The sequence below is a fragment of the Pseudochaenichthys georgianus genome, chromosome 6 (genome assembly GCF_902827115.2).
Source record: "Pseudochaenichthys georgianus chromosome 6, fPseGeo1.2, whole genome shotgun sequence".
Lineage (NCBI taxonomy): Eukaryota > Metazoa > Chordata > Actinopteri > Perciformes > Channichthyidae > Pseudochaenichthys > Pseudochaenichthys georgianus.
In genome coordinates, this window is record NC_047508.1 from 20339082 (window position 1) to 20364469 (window position 25388).

The window sequence follows — 25388 nt, forward strand, 5'->3', positions numbered from 1 at the left end:
GCTGGTGTTGAAATGTACAATTCAATCATACCCTCAAAGTACATTTTCTACGTCATCATTGTTTAGTGTAGAAACTGGTATTTCAACAACATCTTACAAGTGAGGGTGGCTGCTGGGTATGTGACAACTTCTAGTGTGTTGTGTTTTGGTTAGCAACAAGTTGTCACATGTTGGGGTAAGATAACATCATGATCAGTGAAGGCTCTAGAAATCAGTGTGAGGCTTTCTTCTGTCTATTGTTTCTACTGTCGGCTAATTCTGCTCCAACCACTGGAAATATTGCATTTCTAATATCACTCCTCTCAACACACATTTCTCTTTGTTCTTGTTTTTCAGAATCAGTGCCATGCAGTGTTAATTTAACAAAAAGCCAATCTGAGGAAATCTGTCCTGAAGACCTTTGAACCCTTCACCCCGTCAGTGTCCTGAGATGGAGCTCAAAGTGTGGGTGGACGGAGTGGTGCGGGTCGTGTGCGGCCTGTCGGAGGAGACGTCCTGCCAGGATGTGGTCATCGCTCTGGCCCAGGCCATCGGTGAGTCCCTCAAATTCTTAAGTGTGGTGAGATCATGGGGTGGTCATGTTGTGATACCAGCATCCAAGCTGTTTTTACTTGGCACCTTGTTTGTCTGCTTGATCACTTTATCTTACGGCCTCGAGTGATTAGATAACAGGTGATGTGGGCAAAACAAAGAGTACTTGTTCATTAACATTTTTGCAGCATTTCAGTTTCTGCTCTCACCTTTTTCATTCACCCCTAACTTAAATTGAGTATTATGTCGGATTGCTATATCCTCCGGCTTTATTCGAGCTTCACGCTGCAGCAGTGTTGAACAACATAAATCCAGATTTAGCAGTCTCCTCCTTCCATGAGTGAGCTTGCTGCCGAGTCATCAGGGAGGGCTTGTCCTAATTTCAAGGTCCTTGTGGAAACTTCAGATTATTTGAACATGTTGTACGTGTTGTGCAAGTCTGGCACCGCAGCTTTTATTCCAATCCTCGGAGGCAGAGATTTAAAGGCATCAGCATCACCATTATGCTGCTGATGTCACTTGCTCACTTGGTGCTACTTGCGTAGAAGCAGTGGGAGGAATCAGACCAAATTGCACTGAAGGAAAAGAAAGGTCTTGAATGATTTATGTAACAGAACTATTTATTAATATAAGTGAGTGTCTTTCAGCTAAGTATAGTAATCTTTAAGGGCAATTTAGATGTTTTAAATGTTATTGCAGTATGTCTGTGTATTAAATATGGACTCTGTCTCTCTCCCTCACAGGTCAAACAGGCCGTTATGTTCTGATCCAGCGTCTCAGGGATACCGAGAGGCAGCTGTTGGCCACAGAGAAGCCTCTGGAGTCTCTGGCTAAGTTAGGCCAACATGGCAGTGAAGTTCAGTTCTTCCTGCGCCGTACTGGCCCCAGCAGCAGTGACGGACCTAACCCAAAACAGGACAGACCAACTCCCCCTCCCCTGCCCAGGCATCCTGAGCCGGAGCCTTTGAAACGCAGCCAGCCTAAGAAGGCCCTCACCTTCAACTTGGGGCCTTCTACCTCTCCTAGATCCAAAGCCAAACAGTTTAAGAGGTCTCCTCAGGATTCTCCAGAGCAAAGAGCCTCTCCCTCCCCTTCTCCCAGCCCTGTACCCTCTCATGTGCCATCTCCATCTCCATCTCCAACACCACCTATAGGCCCGTCCAAAGAGGAGGTGTTTAGGAAGGTTCTTCAGCAGCAGGAGAGAATGAGGGCTATGGAGGCCCAGCTAGAAGCCCTTGAGAGGGAGTCGCACTCCTGGGATCGTCCCCTACCCATCGCCGTGTCCTTCACCTGTTTCTGACACTCGCTTGCAAGAAGAGATGGACACCATGGAGCAAGCGCTGCGGAGGAACCAGGCCGAGCTCGCCCACGAGCAGTTCTGGGAGGAGGAGCTTCAGGCGGAGATGGAGCGAGAGCGAGGAATGAGGAGGAAGGTCGGGGAGCTCCACGCCAAGCTAGACGACTGCGGACGGCGGCTCCACGAGTTCTCCGTGCGCTCTGTTCAGCTGGAGCAAGAGATCCAGCGGGAGAGCCAGGCGGAAGGGAAAGCCACCGGGCCGGAGGAATCCCTCGATGTCCTGAAGGCAGAAATCCAGAGCCGGGGGAATCAAGGGACAGAACTGGAGGGGAGGCTATCTGAGACTGAGAAGGCTCTGGGGAAGGCAGAGTCTCTGATGCAGGTAAGGAGAGAGGTGACGGTTCTTGAGAAAGGGCTTTAAATCCAATCAGCCCGTGTGTAGTCATGTGAGGGGTGTAGCGTAGACCCTCTTCTAGCTTTAGTGTAAAGCTGTATCCCTCTCCTACCTGCATACTGCAACACACAAACAACAGTGCAGAGACACTTGAACACATGATTTATCGTGACAGTTTTTATATATAATAAATTATCCTACAAATGACGATGACTGAATGAATGCTGTACACTCATATCCTGCCTTGTATCAAAATGTTTTATTCTCGAAAGGACAAATTACAGTGTAGCCGAACTGGTTTGGCAGGTATTATCTTGTATGCATGTTCTGAACACATGGTTACTAATGGTGTTAATATTACATTGCCAGTATCTATATATTCTTGTACCCTGTGTAAAAAGAGATTAAAGAGGATTGATTTGTAGAACAAAAGCCCCTTTATTGGATCTACTCGGCCTCAATTCATGGTAGTTTTATCGTGTCATGTCTGTTTACTTTTGGTGGTTGTCATAGATGCGACTGAATCAATAAAAGCCTAACCCAGTTAGGAACAAACTCAAGTTTCCTCATAATCCACATGAAACAAAGACTCGGGTGTCCACTTCATGAAGCTCATTCAGATTATAGTGAAGAATACTTTTTTTTTTAATTGGTGGTATGGTAGATTGGGTTTTGAATGTTCTGCCACAAGGAAATAGAGCACACTGAAAACATGTGTAGTGTAGTGTTTCCATATCTTGATTAGCAAAGACCAGCCGGACTGAAATACCTTTGTGTCCCATCCTCAATCCACTGCGCTACAAGTAATAACTGGCTGCAAAACTGATTAAAACATAATGATAATCTTATTTGCAGTCATACTCCTCGGGATGTGTGTGACTCTCGGGGTGAACTCAACAGATTAAGTCCCCAGTTGATGGAACAGAGAGGCATTGTGTCATGATCAATTTGTCAATTACATAGAAAGCATCCTGCTGCAGAACAGAGGTATTAGGCTTTTATTTGTTCATACATACCGGTATTATGTACCGCCATGTCATAACAGCACTGCAATGTTGTTAAATCCGAATGTAACCACAGAGGCATTTAGCCACTTATGCAGTTATTGCCTTGAAGAAATAAGATGAAATGATTTCCTGTAAATGACATGATATTACGGTAAAATAATACAGCATAATTCCATAGTAAGGAGAAGGTGTGCATGTCTGGCGGTGTCAGTCATCAGTGAGCTGATTGGTCCAGGCTGCCAGCCGAGTGTTTAAGTGTTGGTGGTGATGAGCACAGCGTTCCTGTCATTAAGCTAATGGAGGGCAGACCTGCAGGTGTGAACTGCCTCAGCAGGCGGCCTCAGTCCAACATCAATTACTCCTTCACACACAAGCACACACCGGGGTAAGGGACTATAGCATATTCCTGCTGCTGCTTCCTGTACTGGGTGCAGACACATTGATTAAGCACAAATGGAAAGTCGATTAAGAACCAATTGACAGGCCTGCATGCGTGCATCGCAGTTTAATGTGTGGGCACAGAGGTGATGCCACAGTCTTGATTGAGCATCTTTGAGCTCCACTTTGTCAATAATTGGAGCTGATGAATATCTTGGCTCCTGCGGCATCTGGTCGATTATGAAAACTCTGAAATGCAGCAGGCGAAAGAGCATTGTTACGTATCCGTCTATAAGTGTAGGCCTCAGGCGGCTGACATCTGATGGAATCAGAAAATAATGCTTACGGTAATTCTGGGACTTTGATGATTTGTTGGATCTATATTGTATGATGATCGTCTGTTTCAATGACTTGGGACTAGACTTATAGACTCTACTGCCCCCTTATGGTAAAAAAGTAACTTGACACTTACAGGAGAGGTCATGTGACTTAAAGGCAAAATACAGGAGTCCTGCCTTTATGTATTAATACATCCTACTTTTTGTTTTTTACAAATAAGACAATATTAAGCAACATTTAAAACACAAGGAGAGCTAGAACGTACTAGTCATGCAAAACGTACTTATATCTACTGATTGACAGGCCTGTTAAGCTCATTCCATTTCCATATGCTGCGTCCAGTTACAGGCAAACAGGGTGACAGTGTTCACTGGGTCAATACTGAGTGATGTGAGCTCTCAATTGTCCTTTGTTTTCGTCACCGATCCATTTCCCTTTCTATCTCAGGCCAAACAGGAGGAGCTGGAGGAGTTGAATAAGGAGCTGAGGCAGTGTAACCTGCAGCAGTTCATTCAACAGACAGGTGTGCTGCCAGCGCACGCACACTCACGCACAGAGCTTCAGGAGCAACTGGAGCAGTTAGAACTGGCACATCTTCTGCACAATGGATACAGGAACGGAAGTATGTAAACAAATTACATTTCAACATTGTATTATCTGCTCGATGATGTGCCCTCTAAACACATTTCTGTCTCTCCGCCAGGCTACGACGTAACTCAACTGGAATCGCCGCCTCGCCCCACTGCCAAACAATTCCTGGGACATCCACGCAACCTGCAAAACCCTTTAGTGTCCAGTCTCAACCCTGAGGGTGTGTATGTGTGAGACCCTCCATCCCGCTCTGCTCCTCTCCTGCCCGTCCCCTGGTCCCTGAGCCCCTTGCCCCCCACTCTTTCTACCCCAGCTTGTTTGGGTGTAAGGCTTCATCTGCCATTTTTGGTTTTGGGTGATGGAAGCATCTGTTTGGTGGAGGTCGCTGCTAATTATTTCGCCTCTTCCCTGTGCTCTACCTTTTTAAAGACTAAAATACTAGCCCTCAGTCTTCTGCTGATTCCCGTCTCGTTTTTAACAGCTGACTTAACACATTCCTTCTTTGAATTTTCTCACATAATTCTGTGGGTCTACTTATCCTTTTTTAGTTGTCTCTACTCCCCGCCTTCCTCCTCTCTCACTTCTTTCGGACTAACATACGCTACTTTCTTTATACTTTAATACATCTGGGAACTTTCTCCTATCTATCCCCCTCTGTAAAACAGAGCGGCCTTCCCACCTTCAAGTCAACACTCATCTACCAACAGCCCTTTTTCTCCGCCGTATCTCCATGTAACAAATCAATCACCGCACTGGGAATGACTGTAGCAGACATTCTGATTGTAGCGCTGTTGTTATACTGTGACATGGAATGATATGAGACAAATGCCATTTCAGTTTGCCTTTTATGTATGGATACTATTTATATGTGAGGTGGGGTGTATCTATACAATGCCTTGTACTTTGGTGACACTTGACTTCCAAAGAGCAAGAGCCTTTTCACGAAAGGGCTCTGCAAAATGTATTGCACTGTCCCATTCTCTTCCTGTGTGAAGCCTTGGCCCTGTTTGCCTGCAGAGAAATGTATCCTTCCCATCTCGTTCTGCTCCAAAACTATTTTATTTGACAAGCTTATAGCCTTTGCCAGTCTATTTTTGTCACGCTCCCTGCTAAAACAAGGGATACATTTCACAAGTAGCGCAACAAGGCCATGGTTTGTTACGATATCTTTCTTTTCCTCCTGTGGGATGGATGCGCCTGGTTCTTTTTGCTGCCATTACACCGAACATTTGACCTGTCATAACTTGTGTTGTGCCTCAGTGTACTAAAACATAGTATGAGCTTACTTACATAAGCACTTATAACAAACATCAAGCGAACATGAGCTGCTGTTTCCAGTGCTTTTGATGTCTCTATTATAAACAATACTGTTTTCCAGAAAGGACCCTCCAAACCACCTAAACCAATATTTACCTTATCATAGCACTTATCATATCTTTATGGCTCACTGACAGGTCAAAGTGACGTGTGCACTCTCTCCTTATTATCTACAGTGTTGTGTTTTCTTTGGGGGATTATATTTACTCTTTGCTTGGGAAACTACATCTTAATGTTTTCTTAAAAAACAATTCTGTCAATGCTGACTACAAGACTTCAGTTATGGTCCACAGCCCTCTGCTGGTAAAGGACCCAGTAACTGGTCTTGTGTCAGCTAATGCTTTTCATGTGTGAATTTCTGGACTGACCCCCAGTCGCTCCTGCTGTGTCTTAGCTATACAATGTTTTATAAACAAAGGGATCATCATCCCCACTTATTTTTGTGTGTCTTGCAGTCCTGACATCCCGAGAGTCGTCATGGAGATAAAACATGGACCGCAGGGCCAAAGGAGTTGTTCACTGTTCTGTCACCGTCACCTCTTATCAAACCCCTTTCTTTGTAATGCATTATTTAATCGAATATGATACACATACTGTATATACATAAGACAAATATATTTGAGATTTGCTACTGTAAACACTGCAAAGTATCTGTATGAAATGTAAAATAATTTAGAAACCTTTTACCTAGAGCAATTATTACTATGAGTGTATTTAAATATAATAAAAATGTGCATTGTGTATAAGATAATATTTCGTCAAGTTTTATTATGCCCTGTTCAGGAAGTCAAATGTCCTTGTAATCATTCTTGTAACTGCAGTAACTGAGAGGAAGGGGCAGTGCTTCTGGAATACTCTGCAGTAAATAATTAACACCAGTGTGCACTTTCTAAAAATGACAGTGCCATGAAGCTCCTATGTGAAATGCATTATGAATATGTTATAGGTACTAAAATATGAATGCTCTCCTCATTACCTCTGGTTCATGGGTCCATCATTTCACAATCATTGCTGTGTGTTTTGAAGCCAGTCTTCACAGGTGGCTGATTGAGAGTTCACAAAGTTCATCCTTGGATGCAGAGGGAACAGTGGCAAACATCCTGGTATAGCTGCCCCCGCTGATACGGGTGATGTAACTGAGTATATAGTATCAGTGAGTACAAGACACGTCACCATAAAGGCACGAGGGCACTACAGAAGTGAGATCATTTGCGGAAGCTGACAATAAATCTTTTGAGTTGTGTATATAATATAGATACATTGTTATTGTCATTGTTTTAAAGTGTTTTGGCGTTCAAATAGGGTTAATGTTTTTATTCTTAGAACCAGAAACATTTAGAACATTCTGTAAAAACCCCATTTCAAAAAAAATGTTTTGTCTATACACACAGTTGCACTTAGACAGCTACTGCATAACACTTTTGTCCTCCACCCCTTTCCTGTTTGTTTACCCTGGAGAGTAAATATTCTGTCTATCACACACTGGCTGACGTGAGCCTTCCTTGTGCTCTGGCTAACCCCTGACTGATACCCTGTGGATTTCTATAAATACCTTATCTGGTCGCACTTGCCTGGTGAAATCCTAAATGTGCACATATTTCCCTTTCCATTGATTACACCATATGCACAAATTCGGTTTCAAAAACAGATGTCATCATAAGGTTTCTTCATAGTTAATTTCCACTTTGGGACCTTGTTTACTATGGAGAAGTATGTGAGATCCCTAGTTTAGATATTAGATTAATGATGTACAATTGGATCTTACTTAGAAGATTTGGAGCTGTCTGGCTCCTTAGGGGTTAGATAAGCTCCAAATCCTTGTTTCCCTCAGTCTGGACAAGCAGCATGGTGCAACTCTGAGCCCTAACTGTACACGGAGTATCTTGGATACTGTACAAACAAGTCAAAAAACAATGTCTTTCTCTTTGTACTTCCCTCTTACCCCTATCACATTGTTCCTATTATATCAGTCTCACATGCAAAGTGAAATATATCCAACCTCCCCCACTTTCAAATCTAAACCCAGAGGACTCCAATCTCGTAAACAGGACATTAACAGATTATCATGATGCTTCAGGACACCACGCCGAGGGAATTATAAATGCTCATACAATTGCACTCCTTATGAACTCGAGGTTTCGGATTAATCTAAAATGGGTTACAAAGCTAAACGTTTGACTACCTTTTTTATGAAGAGATTGATGAGCATTTATAAGAAACAGGCAGTGAGTGTCCGGGAAAGAACGTCCTTGTTGTCTGGAGAGTGAACATCTGCACGTCCACATTATGATGATGAATGGGGCCACAAGTTAATGAGTCTGACATACTGCACTTATCTATTCCTCTGTGACTCACTTAGAAACAAACGGGCATGAAACATTCTCACTGATTCTAAGAAATACAGTACACACTGTAGTAAAACAGAAAGTAAGATACAGGAAGCCACAATTGGTTGGAGTAGAAACTTTACGTGTCACTTTAAAAATACATTTTACATGTTACAGATACAGATTCTCTTACTTCTAATAAACTTGTAAATAACTGAACATCTAGTAATATCAAGTGGTGGACACACTGAAATAAACCTCAGCAGCTTTATAGTAATGCTTATTTTAGCTGGAGGACCCCCAGGAAACCTCTCCAAGAAGCCAGATGAAACAGAAACTGCAACAAAACACTCACCAAGAGTCGGCAGTAGGGGGCATTAGAGAGGTCTGCCCTATAGGAGGCAAGGCAAAAGCCACTGGCCCTAAATAAAGAACAGTATGTGAACATAGTAGGAAGTAGGCTAGTACACATGGACACCACTGGGAGGACAGGCATGTTGAGCAGTACTGTCCCAGCAGTGAACACGGGACATAATGATAGAGGTCTGCCTGTAGATCTACTGTAGGTGTTTTTCTGGTCCGGTGGTGGCTGGACTTGGGCGAGCCAAAAAATATGAAGAATTCCCAAAACCAGGTTAGCCGCTGTCACACGCACAGTGGAATTGTTAACTGGCACAATGTGCGTTAGTCAGTGGCTTACCTGCTTTTAGAGATCAGATATCATACTGATAAGCATAAGCACACACAATCTGTGGAGTAACAGACAAAGGCTGTGAAATACAACAGTCAAATCAGACACATGAGGTGTGAAATGGAAGGCTAGTTTTTCTAGACTATTTGTATCACTTTTAGAAATACCGTTATTTAAATTAAACACATTACAAAGATTATATAACAGTTCAATTAAATCGACAATTCTCTTAAACCCTCTTTTGTCCCAACAATAGGCTACTTAAACATCTGACAATACTGATGGTTCACGATGTCCCGAAACACATCACATTGCTTTTAATGTAACTGTCATTAAAAGTTTCACAATAACCAATACATGTGACAATTGTAAATAAATTATTCACGAAATTGCATCTATGATATGTTGGATGAGGTATTTAGAATAAATAATACTGGAAGATAAATGGATCTACTTACCAGTCCCAAGTTTTCTTTTGGATTAATTTGAAATGAAAAGAACATTTCATTTTTGCCAACAGCACGCCACAAACCATCTATCCGAAGTTCAACATTGTTTTTTCTCTAAAATAAATCACTGCGCATGGCTTAAATTGGGTGCATTTTGAGGATAGAGTACACCGACGCTGAAGTTCAGTTCACTTGCACTATTCCCTACCCTGCCCACTCCCCTGCATCTGCAACCCGACCTGGTTATGCACATTTGAAAGAAACTAACAACGGGTGCAGCCAATGAGCTGCCGAGTTGAGGTGAAGTAGCCCATCCATTAAAGAGACTCGTCAAATCAAAACCGGGAGAGGGGTGGGCTTTATAAGGGCCAGCAAGTTCAACTGATCTGAGAGTTATAGTTGGGGTGCGGCGCGTTCAGTTCTGCACGTCGTACATTAGGAATAAACCATTCTCTCGATAACAGTTTATTTATTGGCCTGACTGATTATTTATCGCATACAGCAATGCGACGCAGGTTTATTTACCCTTAAATCACATTATCTAATGCTGGAGCTGCTAGTACATGTGGGATAAATGTGCTTTAAGCCGGTTTGACAAATATCGGCCCACCCCTACAGTGCAAAGTGGTTGAACTCGGTTTACTTGTGTACAGTGTTGCCATGAGCAGAGTGTGGCTGTGCACGTACCAAGGATGTAGCATGACAGCCTGATCTGATGATGACGACAGGGAAGAGGGCCATTATGATGATTTACACTATTAGCAGAGTGAGGGTTTAAGGATTCCTCTACAATTTTAATATTAATTAGTTGACCCTTAAATCTCACTTTTACACAGTTGGGTGCATTGAGACCTTCAATACAGAGGTTTCATTCGAGTGAACATTTTTTATTGACATCCCAATATAACACATAGGGATAGGTCCACCATATATATTGTATTTATATTATAATTGTATTATCAACCATTTCGTCTGGTATATTTATATAAACAAAAAAAGTCCTCTTTTAGATATGCACAAAAAGATCTCTTCACCAGATTGACCCTCTTGAACTTGTCAGCTGGGACACGATGTTCTTTCTCTGATTCTTGTATATCATCAAGCAACCTTTGGGATTCAGTTAGGCCTATTCTCAAGATTTCTTCTGACCAGTATTTGTCTGCCAAAACCCTGTCGGATTATTTACAGCCAGGATACACACAACCCCATAAACTCACAAATCAGGATTACATTATGTAACAGCTGTTTTGCAATGTAACCAAGACCACTAGGGGGCGACAGTGGCACCTGTTTACAGTATTGGCTCCATGTGGCTTGTGACAGGTGTATTAAAGATTTGATAATAGGCTGATTGAAAAAGTTGACAAGATTATTGAGACTTTAAAGGAAATGTTTTCATTATAATGTAATAAGAAACGGGTACTAAATGTGTAACTTAAACTTAAACGCTTATATGAAATATAATAACTATAAATAGCACAACAAATCAGTTAATTATTTGGGTATCACGTGTTAAAATGGTTAAATTAGCTGCTTAAATGTGGTTGTACTACCAGTATTTGGTCTTTACTCTGATATGCATTAATATTAGGCCTCCTGTGATCCTAAATAAACGAACAGTGTCTCTTTAAGAGTCACAGCCTGAACGCACTCAGCCATTTCCGTCTCTAACCAGCCGGTGGTGTCACTCAACAACCGTGGAGACTTCAGACACTTAAAATCACAACTCACTTTACTGAGTAGGGTAGGTTTGGTTAAAATTATTGTTTAATGCGAACATATGTAATTTAGGTTGTATGGTTTTTGGGAAATGTGTGTAAGTTCCCCTACACAATGTATTGTGCAGACTCCAAGGGAGCTTGCAACGTTAGTTGACATTCGCTAAATGTAGCTATACTGAGGCTAGCTAACACGTTACCCTGAAGCTCATGGTAGTGGCCAGCGACATTTGTTCATTTAGAACAGCTTTAGAGCTTAGTCTCACATTCTTGTTATTGCATATATCTTTAAAATACACATCTAAATATATAATGGGTGCATATTTTATCTACGGCACAGAGGAAGCACTCTGTTAGCTGCGGTGATGTCTTCTTTGTTTACAAATGTAGCCATAATATAGCGTGCAGGCTGCTCCTAGCTAGCAAGCTAATGCTAGATAACCTTTAACTGTGTGTCTTCTAACAATACAGGTAATGTACAACATTCGGGAAATGTAAAACTGTTGTTTTTTTACTTTTATAAACTGCTCACGACTTCCAAAATGTCAATCGTGCTTAGTAAGAAAATCTCGGTTGGTTTAATGTATCCGTGTACTGTAGTCATTACTATATTCCAATGACCAAGGGCACATGCTTGAGGATCACTTTCCCTCTCTGCTCAAAGACTCGGCCTGATATCACCTTGTCATTCCATAGAGTCTGTTGATTGTCTTTCCATCATCTCCTGTCCTCTCTGAACAGTGAGTTGATTGGCTTACATGCAACCAAAACACCTCAGTCCTAATGATATTCTTTCAGACCACTTGTGTCATAATTGTTCAAATTCAGCTTGTACAACAGACAATTCCAAACATATTCTTCTATTTAAGCACTATCTGCAATTCTGGTCTATCTTCTTAGGATTCCTTAAGAGAAAAGCTGTGTTGCTGTTGAGAAATTGTTCAGCTGATCTTCTGATGGTCAGCCATGGATGAAGATGACAGCCAAGAGGAGCTGATCAACCGCAGTACTTCCAACAGCAAAGGAAAAAGGCCTGCGTTGTGGGCAATCTCAGGTAGCCTGTTTAACATGTTATTCATATATATATAAAAGAGCATGAGTAAATGTTTTAATCTAAAGTATACTTTTATTTAACTCCTCATGCATTTGTGTTGCTCTTAGATGACTCGGACAGTGGGGAAGCGGAGTCTGAAGAGGGAGAATCTGAGAGTGGTGAGGAAGAAGAGGATGATCATCTAGGTGGAGAGGATGATAGTGATGATGAGGAAGATGATGATGAGGAGGAGGAAGAAGAAGAAGAAGAAGATGGGAATGAAGAGGAAGATGGTACTTGTTATTTCATGTTACAAGATTATCATGTAACTTTTTTTGCTCAACTTATGTTTCTGTTTTAGGTTTATACAGCCCAATAACAAATACATTTAAGTGTAAGCTACTCTGATTCAACCTACACAAGTTTTGTAACTTAAGTAATCTTAGTTTGTCTGTAGAGTTAAAGAGGAAATTGTGCCTCTTCGATATGCACTACACACATGTTGCGTGAAATAAGTATAACATTATTTGCTCACTACTTTTCTTTTATGCTGCAGCATCAATGAATAAAGTATGTAAATTGCATTCACAATATATTTCTACCTACTTTGATCAGATGAGGAAGAAGAGGGAGACGCTAAGGCTGAGGATGGAGCTTTAGTTGGAACCTCTGCTGATCCTGCCGAAATGAGCTCGGATGAAGACGCAGATAAATGTCCCATCTGCCTGAACTCCTTCAGCAGCCAGCCTGTCGCAACACCAGAGAACTGCGAGCACTACTTCTGCCTCGACTGCATCCTTGCATGGGCCAAGGTAAGTTATATGAACCCAAGGAGAAAGCACTTTGTTATAAAGCACGTTATATATTTTTCTTCCGAGTACATACTTTGCATTTACGAAGCATACATCTTGGAGGAAGTTGAATGGTTAATTCTGACATTTTTGTTTTCTGCCTTTTTAGAATGCAAACTCGTGTCCTGTGGACCGTATTGCCTTCAACAGCATATACCTAAGGAAATGTTATGGAGGCAAAGTAAAGAAAATGGTAAGTGCCTTCAGTTTTTGGTAGCATAACTTTTGCAACATTTATAGTTTAGTCTTTTAATTTAGGCTAATGTTTATGTGGGATTATTTTCTGCTTCAGATCACAGTACAAAAGCCTGTGAAGGAAGGGGTTGAGGAAGTAGTAGATTTGGACCTGGAGCAGACCAGCTGTGAGGCGTGTGGGGGCAGTGACCGCGAGGACCGCCTCTTGCTCTGCGATGGCTGTGATTCTGGGTGAGATAGATATTTTTTGCTAAACTAGAAAGGCATTGAACAGCCCAGTCCTATGCTTCCATAAATGTACAGATAATGTGTGTATCTGTCTTGTGATTTGGAGCTGCTCCAAATGTCTTGAAGACCTAACCCCTTTCTTGGTGTGTTGAGTGTTGTCAGCTTTTGCCTTTATTACAGAAATAAATCCTGCCGCTGAATTTCTTTTTCATCAGAGGTATTTGTTATGACTTATTCTTCTATAGGTATCACATGGAGTGTCTCACGCCTCCTCTGGACTCTGTTCCTGTGGAGGAATGGTTCTGCCCAGAGTGTGAAGCCACCAACCGTCGCTCAAGTAAGCCTTCAAGCCTTCCTAAATTCAATATCTTTGTGGAATTGCTCTTTATTTTTGTAGCTCCTACCAAATGATGTTGCAACGAAAAAAATCATATAAAAAGGACATGTTAACCTACATCTATTCATCATATATCAAGTGGCCATTTTTAAGAATTGTTTGCACCATTTAGCATCTTTTAAATCTTTTTTATTCAGGGGTTTCAGCTGAAGAACTTAGCGACACAGAGAGCCTTCCCTCTACCGCCCGTCCTGCCACCAGTCGCTTCCAGTTCGGTGCTGCAGGTCCCACCAGAGCCATCGCCCGGACCCAGCAGAGCGAGAGGGTTCGCGCCAATGTCAACCGCCATCGCATCACACAGGCACGCTCCTCACAGGTTTGGCATGAGGCGTAGCGCTTCAGTATTGGCTTATTTATTAACTAACTTATATAGTATAAGCGCAGGCTGGATTTTTGCATTTTCATGTTCCACAATGTTTGTTGTTGTGCAAATAAGATATACTGATTGCATTTGCGACTCATTTGGTGTGTGTTTGGATAATGTTATTTAGTGCTTCTTAGAGGAGAAATTATGGCATGAGTTTTTGACGGGTGTTGTCAATTTGATTTGTGATTGAAATGCTTGTGTTGAGAAGCAGTGCATGTGTTTTGTAGTTGTAATTATAAATAATGGGTTGTCAAAGTGAACCAATGGAGTGCTGCAAACCTTTTTCTTCCTAGTTGGCTCCCACCTTTCTCATCCAGTCCACTTGGCTCGATGACACTATTAACGCTGTGGTGGCTGGGCTCAACACGGCTGTGTATATACGGGACTTCACCCCCCGCCCCCCAACTACCCAGAGGCGCAAGACCAGTAAGTTCTGACACACATATCATTTCACAACAATTTTTTTGTCACATATTCAAACACAGAAAAATATTTAGCGGAGAGAGAAAAGCAGGAAATAGTGATGAAGCCGTAATCCTTTAAATGTTATTGTTGTTTTAACAGGAAAGCGCAGGAAGGTCCGAAGAAAGACGACATCTTCTGCTAAAAGTAAAACAGGCAAAGCAGCAACTACAGGAGTGAAGAGGAGGAAACGGAGAGTGAGGAGGACTAAATCCAGAAGAAGGGTGAGTTTATCATCAACATTTGTTGTTAACTGGAGGTTAATGTAATTCGTTTTTTTACATTTTCAGAAGAGTATAAATACAATTATTTATTCCTCTTGAATCTGTCAGTTGATTTCTCTCTAAATAAACTATACCTGTGATTTCCTGCTAGATCGTGAAAAAGCCAGCCACTCCTCGAAGCCGTATTGCTAATACTCTCCGAATTGTAAAGGATAAAAAGGGTTCTTCGCTTCCTTCAGTGTATCGGCCAGCAGAGAACACGCTAAGCAACATGCGTGCTGACATCGGTGCTGCATCTCTCTCTATCCACGGGGATCAATGTGACCTGGATCCATTATCGGAACGGTAAGAAGAAGTATTGTGCATATTGTACTGCTGACACAAATACCATTTTACAGACTTCAAATATTTCTCATTGGTATGACTAGGTCTGGGCCGGCAATATCATAAACCTTTATATGTGGTTATGACCTATTCAAGTATATAACACCTACTGTAGTTGGATAGTTCTTCAGAGTGTAACTGTACATAGCTAAGCATATGCTATTTTAATTATCAAGCTAATAGTGCATTGCATTATTCATTTGACCAGTGAGGAGGTGGAGCAGCAGGCCCGCGTCACATCGCTGTTGGAGGCCAAGAGACGAGGGATCTCTCGCTCTGCTCTGCGCTCTCACCAGCCTGTAGCTCGACCCGTCACTGCAGGCCATTCCAGGTAACACCCCCCTCTAACCATGATGTGTAAGGGTTAGGGGTGTAACGGTTCACAAACATTTCGGTTCGGTACGTCAGAGTCCTGCATCGGGTCGGGTACCCGCGGGTGGTATTTTTTCAAACGCTATTTTCCGGGTTCGGTTCTGGGTAAAACAAAGATGATGCGGGTCAGGTCGCGGGTGTTGCATAATAAATATATTAAAATAATAATAATTTAGTTTAATGTTTAAATCCTCAGACCTCTCCCCCGCGGGACCGCGCATAATCATAACCTCTGCAGCGAAACAATCTGCTGCTGAGCGCGCCACATTCTAAATGGCTGACACTTCCTCAAGAGCGAAATCCAACGTCTGGGAGGCTTTTGGTGTCATCCTAGATGGAGAAAATAACCAACATCCCACGCTTTTTGAGACAAATATACAACTGTGTGTTAATAATTGCACGTTTTCACTGCTCATATATATGCGGGTTCGGGTCGGGTTGCGGATCTTGTGCCGACGGGTCGGGGAACTAATTGGCAATATGCGCAGGTAGCGAGGCGGGTTCGGTATTGCACGGGTGCGTGGCGGGAGCGGATCTTAAAAATCAGACCCGTGGAGGACTCTGCGGTACGTACCTCGGTTTTTAGGTCACGGTTCGGTTCGGTACGTTACGTTTTCGGTACAGCAGAAAAAATTATCACAAAACATAAAATATTTCTTGTTTTTTTATTATTATTAAACTATGAATAATGTATTCACTCAAATAAATACAAAATATAATAAAATAAACATTAACGTGCAGCATTTCGATGAACTGAAATAATCTGTGTTTGAACTTTACTGTGCTAGTACTCACAAAACATAACAAACGTTTGTAATAGCTTTGGCTCAGTCTTAACTTTTTGCGAGTGGTGGAGGCTTAAATGCTAGTGGGAGTTGGGTTTGCACTTCAGTAATTTTTCTTTTGGTACCGGTGATATTGACGTTCGGGTGATGCCTTTTCAAATGAGTGTGCAAGTTTGATGTATTGCCAGCCGCGTAACCAATTTTAGTTGAACAATGCCGACTAAACAGCTTTGGTTCGGTCCACCTGTCTTTGTCCGTCATCCTTGTACGTAACTGCGAAACCAAAATGTTCCCAAACCGGAGACTTCAATGATGCTGGAGGATTTTCGAGCTAAACTTTATCTGCGTTCGCCATTTCGACAGTTCCTCAAATTACTGACTACATTTGAACGCATCCCTGTGACCAGCTCTCATAGTATGCCTCTCGTCCAATGAAATGACTTGGTCGCTCTATGACGCGTTGAACCCAATGTGAGCAAATTACTCTGAATGCTGCGACGCAGCACCTGAGATTACTTACAAAAAGTTGTTCACGTTCTCAATTGTTTACGTTTAACGTTATATTTGTTCGGTACACACGTGTGTACCGAACCAAAGGGGGTTGTTGTTTTGAACACCTCCTGATTCTGAACTTCTGATTTTGAGTAACATGTTTTTGTTCATCAATCTCTACAATTGTACACGTTGAACATGTGCATGACATACATGCTGTGGCAGCTGGTCAATAGAGGGTGCTAGGGCGCCGCCTTCCCTTCCTCCCCAGTGGAACGGTTCAAATAAAATGTTGTATTACATTTTTTTAAATGTAACTAATTATCCTCAGAATGTATGGGTTTAAATGTACAATAATGTTTAATATATATAACATCTAAACCACTATTACAGTATGTTTGATTACCATCTCTCGCCTTTGTACAACCCCAGTCAGTGAAGGCTCCCCTGAAGTGCCAGTCAGATACTTTGAATCTGTTAAGTCTTATCATATTTTAAAGCCTACATTTCCTTCCGGGGAATCATACCTTCTAGAATTGCTCGGTTACCATCTTCCACAGCCCCACCTAATATATTTTGCACCAGCCGCCACTGCATACGTGTGCATTACATGATAGAAAATGCACAAATCACTGCTTTTTTTTTAATGACAATTTTAGTTTATTTTATGTAATTCTTTAATGCAAATCTAGTGTTGTTTTGCTTACAAATATTTTTGGTTTAATCTCTGTGTTTTGCTAAGAAGAAGAGTAGATAAAAAAAAACCCTGAAATTATTAAACAACAAATACAAACACTACTTATGTGCATCATTCATGACAGTGACCATCATTTGTTATATATGCAATATATCAGGTGTTTTGAATGTTTTTATCATCACAATGGTATCTAGCTTGAAATATGGCTGATCTAATTAAGGATTTGCTTTGCTACACCAGGAGAGGTATGGACGTTCCCCAATCAGCGAGTTTTGTTGAGGCGGCTCCTGTGCCCGACCTCCTGGGAAGCATCCTATCAGGACAAAGCGTCCTCTTGATGAACAGCTGTGATGTCGTTATCAATCGAGATGGTTCCCTTAAAGCTACAAAGTCATGTAAGTCAAAGATCATCTCACTGTGTTGCTGTTGATGAATGTTCCAGTTTGCCCGAACTCTGACGTGAATAACATTCAAGATTCAAGGGTTTCATTATCATATGCAAAGTAGCTACAGTGTGGTTATGGCAATGAAAATCGTAGGTCCCGAGCTCCTCCGACAATGCAAGATATTATTATAGGACATAAGACAACTAAATAATAATAATACAAAAATAAAAATAGTGCAAATGAAACTGAGTATAATACATTTGAATAAAATAGTGCAGGTGAAAGAAACGGAATATAAGGTTAAATATTGTACAGTGAAATACAATCAAATACTGTTTGATCCAGTGATAAGTATTAAGATAATACATTAAATAAATTCTAAGATGCAACCAGATGAATTTGGGTTATTGAGCACTTAAAGGTAGGGTTGGTAAGAATGGGGAAACCAGCTAGAGTGCGCTAGAATTTGAAAATACACAACCAGAAAAAATCTGCCACTTCCTTACAGAGCCCCTCCTCCAACACACACAAACGCGCACATGACCAATGAGGGCACGAGATAAGCTTGTGCACAGATGGAAGGCTGACAGGCAGGTCGGCCATCCAGTTATTTTAGCCGGGCCCGCTAAAATGATTGGTCGTGCTTTTTGAAGCGCTACGGCTTCCACAGATGACATTTTTTTAATGTATTTATTGTCAAAGCATTTCATATATTCATTGCTATCGGGATGTTAAGAGCATTCCATGGAATATAACAAAAAGTGTTTCTGAAGTGAATTACCTACCCCACCTTTAACAGAGCTCAGGCGTTTAGCAGTCTTATGGTCTGTGGGATGAAACTGTCCCTGAGTCTGGTGGTTTTAGTCCTGATTCTGCGGCACCACCTGCCAGACGGCAACAGATGGAACAGTTTGTTGCTGGGGGGGGGGGGGGGGTCTTTTATAATCCTGATGTGAATAACTAATGTGAGCTGGGTCAGCTAAGCAAAGCAATAATTGAATTCATTTCTTAATATGTGTTTTTAAATGGTTTTTGTTTTTGTGTTGCAGTAATGCAATCTGAGTTAAACCCAGGCCACAGCAACGACAACAGCTCAGGAGAGGCCAGCACCCAGATCAGCCCAATGATGTCCCCCAACCAAGGAGACGGTACTCCGTCCCTCCCCTACAATGTAGACCAACCAGGATCCTCCCACAGTTCCATGAACAGACTTCTATCCCAGAGCTCCTCTCACTTACCCCCCCACACGCCCCTGCAGAGCAGCCACATCCGACCATCTTCTCAGCTACCTCTTCCGATCAGACCCACGCACCCCCACGGTCATCAGAGAAGCAACGGAGCCCCCAGCCCCTCCCTAAGCACCAAGAGCAAGGGGATGGCCTCATCACAATCCCAAAAAGCACCCGCAAAGCCCATGTGGGTAGATGTGTCAGTGCTTCCTAGGATACCAAAAATAAAAAGGGAGAGTGGTGATGTCACAAATAATGGCACCAATCAAGATGTCCGTGATCGTAGCAGCAGCAGTAGTAGTAGTAGTAGGGGAAGCAGTAGCAATTCCACCACCAGTCGTCATGGTCACAGCCTGCCAGAAACGGGCATGAACAGTCTTGCTGGGGACAGGGGACGGCAGCAAAGTGTAGACCAGCAGAAGGGCCGGGCCGAGGGTCAGAGGCAGAGGCCCGAGGGACCTGGCTCTTCCTCAGCCTTCTCCAACTCGTTCTCCTCCTCTTCCTCCTCCTCCATGGGCTCTTCTGCCAGCCAGTCTCGTTATTCCTCGTCGGCATCATCCTCGTCATCGGTGAGTTTCCGCATTAACGCAAGTGGGAACACGTGGCAGTCGAGGCAGGTAGGCAGCTCGTCACTTCCTGTCGCTGGAAGCAGTACGCAGCCGACCCGGGCACAAAAGGAAGACGATGCCAAAAAGAGGCAGCTGCACAGAGATAAACAGAAGCTGCTGGCATCGCGTACAGCGGTCAAACAGGAAGAGAGCTGCGATACTATCTACGATCCTTTTGATCCCACTCTGTCAGACTCGAGCAGCTCAGACAACGAAGCTGAGAGCGCAAGACTGCATGGAAGCTCCCAGAATGCAACACGCGAGGAGAAAGCTTCTAGTTTAGTAAAGAAGAAGCAAAGGCAGCAGGACCTGGTGACTGACAAAACCGAATCACAGGACATTGAGGTCTCACAGGAAGAACCAATGAGAGCTGATGCTCAGGAATCCACATCCCAGGAGGTCAGATTCTCAGAAACATATGTCAAGGTAGAAACAAAATCAAGACTAATAGATATGAAGTCTGAGAAAACAACATCGTTACTAGCCACTAAAGTTAAGATAGAACCAGGGTTGGATGACGCAGGGGGAGCTGAAAGAATTGGTAGCAGCGTTAAAAGTGAAAAGACAGAAGACACTTCACCACCTGTCCAACACAGACTGGATCTTTTTAAGATTAAGAGAGAAGAGGAGAGTGCACAGAGTGCTGTCACTCCTAACACTACTCCTCGAGATCCATCAGCATCTAGCTCTACTCCCATTAAGAAGGAACAAAAGCCGGAAACTAAATCTGACTCTAAATCCTCTCACAAGTCAAGAGATTTGGGCCAAAAGAAGAAGACATTCCAAGCTTCGAAGGAGAGGCGCTCTAAAAGTCCAGAGACAGACCGAGGGAAGAGGGGAGACCGTCAGGCATCAGGCCCAGGAGGCAGACAAAAGGAAAAGAGTTCCAGGCGGTCCAGGTCCAGAGAGAGGACTGGTGCAAACTCCGTCTCTGAAAGCTCTCAGTCCCCTGTGAGGAAACGCCCAAAGAGACAGCGATCCTGCTCCCAATCCAAAGAGACGAGGAGATCTAGGTAAATATGTAACACTTTGTCCAAAATATTGCTCGTATCAAATATGTAGTTGTTGCTGTTTGACGTTGTTTGCTTCTGTTAAGGGTTTTTGTCTCTCGTCACTGATTTTAGGTCTGGTTCTGGATCCAGCAGCAGAGAGCGTTCCAGAAAGAAGAAGCCTTTACAAAGGAGCAAGGAGAGAAGTGATGGCAGAGATCGAGACAGTGATAGAGGCCGAGAGTCGAAGGACAAGAGACGCGGTCGGGGTCGCTCAAATTCCCGGTCAAAATCACGGTCCAGATCCGTATCCAGGGAACGGAAGAAGGGCCACACACGACTGCCACAGCCATCGCTCTCCTCCAAAGACAAGGAGGACTCTCGATCAAAAGACAAGATGAGACGCAGGTCCAGATCCAGCTCAAGAGAGAAAAGGAAAGAAGAAGGGTCTTCATCCAAGAGCGCTCAGAAGACTTCAGGGTCCCGCGTTTCGTCGTCTAAAGACACAAAATGGTCACAAGACAAGAAGAAAGCAAAGGATACACCTGTAAGCTCCATCAAAGAGGAACACGTTGCCCCAGTGATCAGACAAAAGACTCCCTCCCATACTCCTGCCTCTGAAATGACAAAGAAAGACCATAAGGTAGAGAGCCAGGACACAACAGCAGGAAAAGCTACAGAGATCAAGGTTGAAAAAGAAATAAAGAAAGAAAAGCGACCATCTCTTGATATGTTTGAAGATTTGTTTTCTATTAGTGAACCGATTAAGAAAGAAGAATCTGACATCCATGCTTTCATGGTGGCCAAAAGCATGGATGAGAAGGGGAAAGAAGAAGACCCCATCAAGACGGAGAAGTGTAAAAGCCCCATTATTAAATCTGAGCTAAGTTCCCCTAAATTATGCCATTCACCCCCCCTCCCTTTATCCTCCTCACTGACCACACCTGTCCCAGCAGACAGTCTCCAGGATACAGTGTCTGACCCAGAGTTAACGGCCTCCAGAGAACAACCAGACTCTGTGAAGCAGGAAGTCCAGGAGCCCTCGGACTCTGATGATGACTTTAATGTCGATGTGATGCTGGACAGCCTGGACTATGTGAAGAGCGAGTGTTCAGAGGAGAGCGGTGCATCTGTCAAACAGGAGAAGGAGGGAGAGGGGGAGGAGGAGGGGGAGGAGGGGGAGGAGGGGAAGAGCGAACAGATATCGACCGTAGCCAAATCCAAGACTCAGGGGAAGAGGGTCACCTGGAATATACAGGAGCCTGAGGGGCCTCAACCAGAACAGAAGTCTGCAAGCAGTAAGTCCTGCTGCTGGAAGATGTCAAAAGCAATTTATTTTGTTTTACATACAATTTCCTTGATATTTTGTCTAGATGTTACAGATCATAAAGTGTATTTCTACTTTCAGCTTAAAGGTCCCCTATTATACTGTTTTCCCTCAATATATTATAGGTCTCAGATACAAAACATGTCTCTGAAGTGTTTGGCTGAAATACCAAACAGATCATTGCAGCATTACCCATAATCCCCTCTGTTTCAGCCCTGTTTCAAAAGGGCTGATTCTCTGTCTGTTACTTTAGATGAAAATAAGGAGCCCCTCCCCACGCCCCTCTGAGAGAGATTTGGTTAAAAAGAACACAATGGTGCTCTAGGAGGAGATTCGGGTGATAAGGTGGGGGGGGGGGGGGTTACCTTGGTTGGTGATTGGCTAATGGGCTAATGCCTAAAAAACGTTATGACATCACAAAGTGGCCAAAATCTGATCAGCTCATTTTCAGACAAGTTTGTAAATGGATCAGGACAAAAAGAGAGCGAATCGTTTTTCCTGAAACTTCCAGAGTCTCTTTCCACAGAGGGGACACGTGTTCATGTATAAAATACAGGAACAAGTGGATTTTGCGTAATAGGTGACCTTTAATGTTTTCTTTTGAATCTTTCCTGACAGAGCTGTCTCTGTATAAACTGAAGCTGAAGCAGGAAGGGGCTCGCAGACCAGGCCAGACATCCAGTCAGGTAAGACAGGTATTGCCTAATAACAGTTAACCTAATTGTGCTAGCTAAACACTATACGTGTGTCATGTGATTGAATAACCAGAGGGTGGCAGTGTTTTATCTATAAAAGAGCAAATGTATTTTTCTGGGTGAGGTCACGTGACAGAAACTAAAACTGATACTGAGATAATTTCAGACTAAACGAAAGTAATAGCTTTAGTGTAGAAACCTGCTGTCAACAGATTTGATTCAGTCACTTCCTCCTCCCATTATAATCCTATATGTAATATATAAAAGTTTTGATGATGAAATGTTGATACTTAGCCATGGATTGTGGGACATTACAAGATTTATTTATATTAAGGAATTTTTCACAATTGTATTGACAAAAGTATCATTGTTTTGCAGCCCTAAGTGATGTAATCAGTGTTTTATTCCTGCCTTGTGTAATCCATGTTCTTATCGTCCATATCATTTTGGTTGGCTTTCACAGGACATCACTGCGGCTGTCAGTAAACCCTCCAAGAGGGGGGCTCTTGGAACCTCCTCTCGATCTGATGGAGAACAAGGAGAAGCCGAGGAAGGGGATTTAATGGGGAAAGATCAGGTGATTATGTGTTTGTAGTGTGTAATCTTTGGACTGAATAGAGCACTTATTCTCATGGGATATTTTGTTTAGACTAAACGTTATAACTCCTTTTCCTTTGACAATAGTTTTGGAAACTAATGTCTGATTTGTATAACCTTACCATCAGTATTTGAAGAAGCTGCACATGCAGGAGAGGGCTATAGAAGAGGTGAAGCTTGCCATCAAGCCTTTCTACCAGAACAGAGACATCGACAAGGATGAATACAAAGAGATTCTACGCAAAGCCGTCCAGAAGGTGAGTACAAAACTTAGCCAAGGTTTGTCACCACTGCCGGAAAAACGAGAACTTTGAGTCAGTATTTCCTGAGAATATAAAATATATATAATATTGCTTTTGTTCCTGGTCACCAGGTGTGCCACAGCAAGAGTGGGGAGATCAACCCAGTGAAGGTGGGCAATCTGGTCAAGGCATACGTGGACAAATTCAAACACGCTAGGAAACACAAGAAAGACGAGGACTTCGGGCAGGAGGCTGATGATATGAAAATCTCTGATAGCCCGTGAGGAGGCAAACATTGAAGGCGAGGACAGCCACTGCTAACACTAACCCATACACCATGTTTTGCTCTGAGTCATAATACTGGCTGTGATCTCCAACTCTACAATCAAAATGGTAAACTAGCAGCTTCAAGATTTTATACAATGTCAAGGTTTCTGAGTTTTGAAGACTAACTTTTTGTTGAACTGCACCTACTGAGGACTTGTGCTTGGACTGCCACTGCCAAGAAGTGGACTCTTTGTGTTGATCATCTCAGAACCGGGAGGCCTGGAGGTTGTGCCTTAAAGAGGCAAATCTCAACCCCCCCCCCCCCCCCCCCCCCCATGGAGCCAGAAATCAGGTAGCTTCGAATGCAGCTCGGGCTTTGAGTTTCACACGGCTGTTTTGTGGGTATTTATCAGTGACACAACTCTCTGTTGGTTAAGAAGTGGTAGAATAATATGCATTATTTGCATATTTAAGACATTTGTAACATTAAGGAACAACACTGTTATGCAATTTTTGTAGAAAGTGTATCCGTAAAGATATGAAACCATTTTAGATTTGGTTGTAAATAATATAGATTTGATATATCCACTTATGTTCCTTTCATCTGTGTTGCGAATGACTGATATAAATGGCTCTAGTTTATAGAGCTGACTGGTTTCTGTTTTGTATTATCCGTCTTCCACATCCCAAACAATGTTTAAAGAGCTAAATCCAGTCCAGCGTCCAGTCCACTAATTTTCTCAATAATAGAGTCAATTTGTTTTTGCCAATTCTGTTTTTAAACAGTTGTGAATACTACTCCACCCTACTGTAAGTATACATTTTAGTTTGAAGTGGAAAGAGTTAAAATACAGCCTTCATGTTCAAAAAGCTCAATGGGTTTCAGTCCCCAGAAACATTCATTTCTGTATTGCCTTGCTGTCTTACCTGGTGCACTCATGTCAACATACCCTTTAACAACAGTTTGTTGTTGTTGTATGTAATATATATTAAGATTTTTTTTTATTTGCATGTAAATCCATGGTTTTTGAGATCAATGTATAGTCCATGAATAATAGGAACAATAGAATATCGCAGCAATTCCCAAGGTATGTATATCAAAATGAACTGTAATCTGTTCAGGGTTCTCTTTGAGGCGTCTGCTATACTAACAGTAATCACAGCTTCATTAGGACTGCTTTGTCAATGTGTCTTGAAACTGAACCTCACTCTTTGCTTTCTTTTATCGAAATGTTCATGAGAAAGTCATTCTGTGTCAATAGCAGTTTATTTGCTGGAAAGACGGATTATGAGGGTGGTTGGACTTGCCTTGTACTTTGTCCCATGAAATCAGCTTTATAAAGCCAAGAAATAGGAATGAAAACATCTACAAACACAAACATATTATTGTATTTAACTTTTTTCCCCATTTACTTTAGAGAGGCCAGATGTTTTTAAGAGGGAACACTTGATAATAAATCACTGATGATGAATAGGGTTTGTCTCGATCTAATCTTTTTACAATTTATTTTTCCTGATGTCA

At 42.4% G+C, this 25388-nt stretch overlaps 2 protein-coding genes across 3 annotated transcripts; both read left to right on the forward strand.

The window, feature by feature from the left end:
* The first annotated feature begins 315 nt into the window (after positions 1 to 315).
* rassf7a (Ras association domain family member 7a) lies at positions 316 to 7068 on the forward strand. The gene is given in 6 exon segments (XM_034085718.2): positions 316 to 533; positions 1275 to 1795; positions 1797 to 2210; positions 4394 to 4568; positions 4650 to 4757; positions 6310 to 7068. Coding segments are annotated over 6 exon segments (1353 nt in total). The 5' UTR covers positions 316 to 430; the 3' UTR covers positions 6342 to 7068.
* A 3891-nt stretch (positions 7069 to 10959) lies between these two features.
* phrf1 (PHD and ring finger domains 1) lies at positions 10960 to 25341 on the forward strand. 2 transcript variants are annotated; one of them, XM_034084962.2, is made up of 19 exons: positions 10960 to 11065; positions 11940 to 12093; positions 12201 to 12365; positions 12688 to 12884; positions 13033 to 13116; positions 13216 to 13349; positions 13592 to 13683; positions 13881 to 14059; positions 14404 to 14536; positions 14675 to 14796; positions 14948 to 15141; positions 15389 to 15511; positions 17767 to 17921; positions 18962 to 20762; positions 20874 to 22036; positions 22684 to 22760; positions 23224 to 23337; positions 23486 to 23614; positions 23731 to 25341. In XM_034084962.2, exons 2-19 carry the CDS (start codon positions 12006 to 12008, stop codon positions 23881 to 23883), a joined length of 5103 nt encoding a protein of 1700 aa, XP_033940853.1. In that variant the 5' UTR covers positions 10960 to 11065; positions 11940 to 12005; the 3' UTR covers positions 23884 to 25341. The 2 variants fall into 2 exon arrangements, with proteins under 2 accessions (XP_033940853.1, XP_033940854.1); XM_034084963.2 differs by having other exon boundaries at positions 22684 to 22751.
* Positions 25342 to 25388: the final 47 nt, after the last annotated feature.